General features: G+C 39.4%; 1 protein-coding gene across 1 annotated transcript; it reads right to left on the reverse strand.

The window, feature by feature from the left end:
* Window positions 1-4432: 4432 nt before the first annotated feature.
* Window positions 4433-5578, reverse strand: LOC132612764 (uncharacterized mitochondrial protein AtMg00810-like). The gene has a single exon (XM_060326854.1). The coding sequence runs from the start codon at window positions 5576-5578 to the stop codon at window positions 4433-4435; it is 1146 nt and encodes a 381-aa protein (XP_060182837.1).
* Between the last annotated feature and the right edge of the window lie 2117 nt (window positions 5579-7695).

The raw sequence follows: 7695 nt of genomic DNA on the forward strand, positions 1-7695 counted from the left end.
TAAGAGAATTCGTATCAACATTAGTAACTGACTATAAGAACGCGTCGCTAATTCTAGGAGAAGTCGGACAACGCTTCCTTCGCTCATACTACTTTTCTCATGTTCTATATCAACTCCCAATATTCATAATATTATTCGCAATATCATAATCGACAATCGTCATTTACGTATATTTGGCAAAATCCACCATTTTCCTCTAATTTTCCCTTATTTCTGCTTCTAGCTCATCCTTGCGTTTTCATACATTTAATGCTTGTTTCATGATATAAACATCATTTATAACGTATTAGTACTCACAACACTTCAATATTCATAGCTCAATTCCACTATCATTCATTTATGTCACTATTCACTCAATAATGACCCATTTCTATGTTCTTCTACATTTCAAGTGTCCAAGCTTTCCAATACTCCAAACAACATGGAATAATCATGAAACTTACCTTGGATGATGGTTGAACAATCCTTAGGTTGAAATACTTCAATTAACCAAAACCCTAGTTACACCATTTGTGGGATTTCTTGACTTAGATGATCCTTTGTTGTGTTCTTACACTTGATTCCATGAACTTAGTGTTGTTGGTCTTAGGTTTCCTTGGATTTTCTTGATATTCTTAGAGTTGAAGTGTTGAAGAACACTCTAGAACCTTCTTGAAGTGTTTGGATGAAAAATGACGTGAGATGGGCTTAAGTTCCCTTTTAATAATTCAAAATCTAGTCTTAAATGAAAAATTGTCGGGATGAACAGTGGTCGTAAATTGCAATTTACGGACCATATTGTGGTTTACGGTCCATCCTCCATGGACGTTTTTAATCATCCCAGAAACAGAAAGTTTGGCTGAGGATTATGGCAATTTACGACTGAGGTTTACGGTCCGTAAACCAGTTTACGGGCCATCCTCCAAGTCGTTTTTAACCATTTTCACAATTTACAGAAAGTTGAGATTTTTGACAAGCTGGAGGACGATTGCACTATACGGTCCGTAAATCACTTTACGGGCCGTATAGTGCCTTATACGACCACTGGACAGAAAATTTTCCGTGACTTTCTTATTTCCAAAAATTCATAATTAGCCATTCCCGACATAACAAAACATCATACACTCAAACTCTTCATCATTCCACTCATCATACAAGTACGGAGAAATTTCCGAGGTGTAACAATATATATATACCGTACCCGGCCCTCTAGTGAGGGACTAGGTGAACAATGCAGTGAAACTGTGCACGAATACATATCCTGGCCCGGGACTCAGTGAAAGACATATTGAGGCATGCACGAGCAGAGTAGTGAGAAACTATATGCAATTTAAAAACATTTTCAAAGACTCAATAGAATAATCAACACGAATTACCATTTGAAAATCAGGACAATAGTCGTATCAGATACCTTTCGAATATCACTCGGAACATATCAAACATCCCTTGAATGTCATCATAAGTATATCACAAAGCCTTAAGGATCATAGTCATATGTCACTATAGTATGAAACACCTTATAGAAGTCCAGTCACTAGTTATCATAGAGTTCCTAAGAATAGGAACGGATATATATCGACTATTAACCAACATACAGAAAACTGAAGATGGAGGCTCAATCACTTGAGAATTGTAACATCAAGAAGTGAATAAGAATCATAAATATCACTCAAAGCTTATGAATGGAGTTACCCCAAATTTCATATCATTCATCACTTAAATCTAAGACATGCCAAAAGAAAGAAGGGGCAGCTTCACATACCTGTTGACGACTAATCGCAAAACCATTCGCTTTGTCGCTCTTTTAGCCTAGTTAACATAAAGGTAACGTTATCGTCAGTAACTATACTTTCTAGTTCGTAAATCCGTAGTCCATCACTTTATAGAACTTGTTCTTTACCCTATACATTCTCGTTTAGGGTTTTCCATTAGCTAAGGGCTTAACGAAAATCTGGCAGTATTTCCCCTATACATTCGCCTAACCCGAATTTCCAATTATTCTCCTGTTAACACAGAAATACCAACAACGGAGATATACATATAAAATTCTCACAATTCAGCCCATAACAATTCTAACAACCCAACAACTTCTCTAAATTCATTTCAGCCCACAATTTCCTATAACATCAATTTCATGCATTTTCTAAATTCCAATTTCGTCCAACCAATTTTTAATCCTTCCATTAAAACACCATTAACATAATTACACCATAAAATAAGAAAATCTTAACTAAATTTTCTCGGAGGAATTTCTACTCTTAATTGCTCCAATTTCGCAATTTCTTCTTCCTCGATTCAATATCCAATGTTGCTATTACCTCCTTGAACTTGTAATTCAACTTGAGACTTGATCAAAACATGCAAAATCATTTTTTTGTTCATCAACCATGGCTGGCCGAGAGGTTGGCAGCCATGGCAATGTTTTTTTTTTCCTTTCCTTTTCCTTAACTAATCCTTGCCAAATGAAGAATATGAAATGCCTTGGTGTGTCATTTTTGACCTTTATATGCTGCCCCAATGATGGACACGTTGCTGCCACTGATCATTTCCCAATTGGTGCCACGTGGCAGCCCTTTAATTTTTTTTTCCGGTGGAGCCCACTCCTATTAATTAAATTAATTAATCACTAATCCTTTACTTAAAAATTTAATCAAAATTAATTAGTTCCTAATCCCCAATAATATTTTTACCCTAAATAAAATTTATAAACAATTTATGTTCTACTTAAAATTGCAAATTAAAAGATTTCTATTTCGTGTCCGAAAATGATTCTTCATTTAACTTGAGTCGACTTGCTTGCGAATAATTTGACGTATGAACATACGGGGTATAACATCCTTCCCCCCTTTAGAACATTCGTCCTCGAATGTTAAACTGCTCTTGAATTCCCAATACTTTCTCAAGTGTTCTCTTAGTTAATTATGCCCTTCACATACCCCTTCCGTTTGTCGACTCGCTTTAGTTCATTATAACTCCTTCCAGGTCTTTACATAGTCATTCCGGTAATATTTCCTCTTTCTGTTGCTTCCCGAGGTAATAACTTCACGTCATTGTCTTTACTCTCCTCTTTACTTCGCAGTCCGTTGTCAGTTGTATTGCTCTTCTGATGAAATCTTACTTTCTTCTTGTGCTTCTCCTACAGTTATCCCCTTAAGGTATCGTTTCTTTATCTTACCTTTCAATCTTTAAATAAGATTTTTATAACGCGTAGACGTCCCTCGTCGGTTTATTAGACTTTAATACCCCTGGAGTATCGCATGCCTCTGGTAACCTGTAGACCCTTCGCAGGTTTTACGAGTAACACGAAATTTCCCAGAGGGTAACACTTTGTACTCTAATATCCCTGCTTTACTCCGCTGTGACAGTCCGTATTCTGGAACCCTCAGCATCATGCGTCACTTTCTGACTTTCTTTTAAAGGTCCTTAACTATCACTTGTTTTTACTTCTTGATCTTGATCTTTAGGGTTGGTTATCAAATAGCGCTATGGTCCCCTCATATTATGACTTCACTGTCATCCCGTAACTCGCTTGTTCTGATTGTCTCGATTAAATCGTTTCATAATTTCCCTTAACGTAACTGGTAATACTTTAGGCATATTATCTCGTGTCGTTTCCTTATTTTTTGACTCAAACTCTTCTATTGCCTCTTTACTCAAATTTTCTCTTAGTTTTCCTACCACGCATCCTATTGCAATCTTTACACAAGTACGTGTAGGTGCTCAAGTCAGCCCCGTAAATACCTTAGCGTTGCCTCGCTAGTCTTTATGCAGACCCTATATTCTTCTCTCATATCTTCCAACTGATATCAAGGCTCAACTATGGCCTTTGCCCTCAGTACTAATTATACCTCTGTAGTTTCTCCTCAACCCATCTTACACCTTTCCTTGATGTACCCAAAATATTATAACCGCATTGCTATTACTGAATCCTTACTCTTCTTATCACGTACTCACTTGGCCTCGTTCTTAGTACACAAGTATTCGTAGGTTGCATAACTATTCCTGTACAATTTCTACTTAAAATTGCAAATTAAAAGATTTCTATTTCGTGTCCGAAAATGATTCTTCATTTAACTTGAGTCGACTTGCTTGCGAATAATTTGACGTATGAACATACGGGGTATAACAGAAACACAAAATGTTCTTATGTTTACGGGAGTGCACAGTTATATATATACACTAACTTTTTAAGGTATATCACATATATATACAAAAAAAAAAATCCAAAGTTACCGAGTGCACGTGCCTGTAGGAAATCAATTCCTTGATTAATGATAATGTACAGTAATCAATATATACAAAAGCTAGGCCGTGGCCTTTGGCGTAATGCTAGGCTATCAATGATATAATTACCTTATTCTAGGAGATATTCCAGATTCTAGGAGATATTCTAGCTGTACATAATAATGGCTAATTACAACGGTTATCACACCCCTGCAGTCGAAGCGGGAGGTTAGCGAACGCTTAGACTGTCCCGAAAGTCATCAAAAAGCACGCGTGGAAGCCCTTTTGTAAAAATGTCTGCAATCTGATATCGGGACGGAACATGAAGGACACAAACCTCGCCACGGGCAACTTTTTCGTGAACAAAGTGTATGTCCATCTCAATGTGTTTAGTGCGCTGATGTTGTACCGGGTTACCTGATAAGTATATCGCGCTCACATTGTCAAAATAAACGAGTGTCGCCTTTTGAATCGGGCAATGTAGCTCAAGAAGTAAATTTCTGATCCAGCAGGATTCGGAGTCAACATTAGCAACTCCCCTGTATTCGGCCTCGGCACTAGAACGGGAGAGTGTAGGCTGACGTTTTGAAGACCAATAAATCAAATTATCACCGAAAAAGACACAATAACCAGAGGTGGAGCGCCTAGTATCCGGGCAACCACCCCAATCTGCATCTGTATAGGAGACTAAGCTGTTGACAATAGACTTGTAGAGATACAGACCAAAGTCAATAGACTCCTGAATGTAGCTCAGAATACGCTTAAGAGCAGCCATATGTTCAATACGAGGGTCATGCATGTGGCGACACACCTGTTGGACGGCATATGAGATATCTGGTCTAGTGAATGTAAGGTACTGCAAAGCCCCAGCAAGCTGACGATACTTAGTCGGATCATTAAATGGTGCATCTTTCGAAGCACTTAGCTTTGGCTTCGTATCAACAGGTGTAGGAGAAGGCCTACAATGTGACATACCTGCCCGTTCCAGGATTTCTTCGGCATACTGTTTCTGTGACAAAAATAAGCCATCTGCATTACGAGTAACAACAATACCCAGGAAATAACTCAGTGGACCAAGATCTTTCATAGCAAACTCGGCACTCAAAAGTGCCATAATAGACTTACGGAGATTGTCTGAAGAGGCCGTAAGAATGATGTCGTCGACATAAAGCAGTATATATGCAATATCAGAACCCCTGCGATAAATGAATAATGAGTGATCAGACTTGCTGTGTGAGAAGCCAATGGTGGCGACAAAATCGGTAAACCGCTGGTACCAAGCCCGAGGGGCTTGCTTCAGGCCATAGAGAGACTTCTTCAATAGGCAGACATGATCAGGAAAATTGGGGTCCCGAAAACCCAATGGTTGATGCATATACACAGTGTCAAAGAGATTGCCATGAAGAAAAGCATTCTTGACATCGAGCTGGTGTATGGGCCAAGAATAAGACAATGCAATACTTAGCACAGTGCGAATAGATGTCGGCTTGACCACCGGACTGAAAGTCCCTCACAGTCAACACCCTTCTGTTGAGACCTGCCATCACCTATAAGACGGGCTTTATGCCTCTCAAAAGAACCATTAGATTTCTTTTTATGACAAAAAATCCACATAGACCGAATCACATTAACATTAGCAGGCCGAGGAACTAGCTCTCATGTTGAAAATTAGAGCATTAAATTCATCCATCATGGCATTCTTCCAATTTAAGTCACGGAGAGCACTTACGAGATTTTTGGGTAATGGAGAGATGGAGGTAGTGGTCTCGGTGTTAAGGTTGGAGGAATATTTCAAATTGGGTTTGAAAATGCCATTACGGGACCGAGTTGTCATGCGGTGGAGCTGCTGCGGGGATTAGGCCATAGGTGACGGAGCCGGGCCTGAACTCATCGGTCCAGGAGTAGCAGAAGGACTGACCCGTTGCGGGTTAGTCTGCTGTTGGGAATGGGGATGGGCCGCGGTTGGAGGTGGTCCTCCTGAAGACATGGCCTGGCTTGTGTCATTTAGGGAATTTAGATTGTTGGGAGACGTATTACCAGAATTTGGTTCCATATGATAAGTGATGTATGGATTAACATTATGGTCCAAAAATTCATACATGTGAGAGTCAGGAGTATGAATTTTTGAGAATGGGAATGTGTGCTCATCAAATACCACATGACGGGCAACGAAAATTTTCCGGCTTGACATGTCATAACATTTATATCCCCTATGATTGGAAGGGTACCCAAGAAAGACACAAGGGGTGGACCATGTTTGTAACTTACGAATGGTGGTAGATGGAAACAAAGGAAAACATAGACACCCAAAAACCCGAAGATGAGAATAGTTAGGATCTTTTTGGTAGAGGAGTTGAGTAGGGAAGAGGATCCGAGAACTTTAGTTGGGAGAATGTTCAAAAGATATATGGCCATAGAAAGTGCATGATGCCAAAATGAGGGGGGCATCGAGGCATGAGTAAGCAGGGTCCGAATTACATTATTTATGGATCGGATGTGACGTTCAGCTTTTCCATTTTGAGGAGATGTGTGAGGGAAAGAGAGTCGGAATTGCATCCCATGTTTTTGAGCAAATAAGTGAAGTGGCCCGTTATCAAATTCTTTCCCATTGTCACATTGTAAATTTTTAATGGGCCTTTCAAATTGAGTTTTGACAAGAGCATGGAATGTTGTGAAAAGAGAGTAAACTTGAGACTTATTAGAGATGGGAAAAGTCCACAAAAATTTACTAAAATCATCAAGAAATAGCACATAGTAACGATGCCCATTAGAGCTAGCTACGGGCGACGTCCAAAGATCACTATGAACTATATCAAACGGAAAAGCAGTGAATGACATCGATTCATAAAAAGGTAATATAATTTGTTTTCCCAAAGTACAAGATGAATAAAAAAAACTGTTTGTTCTTATTACATTCAATAAAATGTTTGCTATGAAGAGAGCGTAAAGTATTGGCTCCCGGATGTCCTAAACGACGATGCCATAAATCAGGAGACAAAGCAGTGAAAACGGAATGAGATTTTGAAGGTAAGGCCTGGATGGCGGTGGAGACTGGATAGAGTTCCCCGCTACTGTTACATTTCATTAGTCTGTTCCCCGTCTGGAAATCCTTCACACAAAAACCAAACGGGTCAAATTCAATAGAAACCCAGTTGTCAGTGGTAAATTTTCGGACAGAGATGAGGTTTTTAATGAGCTTGGGTGCATGCAACACATTATTTAAGGTGAGAGGGGGGTTTGGAGGTGAGAGAGTAGTATTCTCGTAACCATGAATTGGAATTACATGCCCATTACCAACAACAATGCGATTATTACTATTGCTCGAATTAAAATAAGATGAGAGTATACCTCGGTCCGAGGTCATATGTGATGTTGCACCGGTATCTATATACCAATTTCCATCCGGTGGAGCGATAGAAAACGTATGCATTGCCGCCTCAATATCCGTTGGAGTGTAGCCAATATGGGGCTGGGCTATAGAGGTTGCGTAGG

The sequence above is a fragment of the Lycium barbarum genome, chromosome 10 (genome assembly GCF_019175385.1).
Source record: "Lycium barbarum isolate Lr01 chromosome 10, ASM1917538v2, whole genome shotgun sequence".
Lineage (NCBI taxonomy): Eukaryota > Viridiplantae > Streptophyta > Magnoliopsida > Solanales > Solanaceae > Lycium > Lycium barbarum.

Coding starts and splice junctions, on each gene's coding strand:
- LOC132612764 (XM_060326854.1), bottom strand. CDS start 5,578: ATGCATCAACCATTGGGTTTTCGGGACCCCAATTTTCCTGATCATGTC.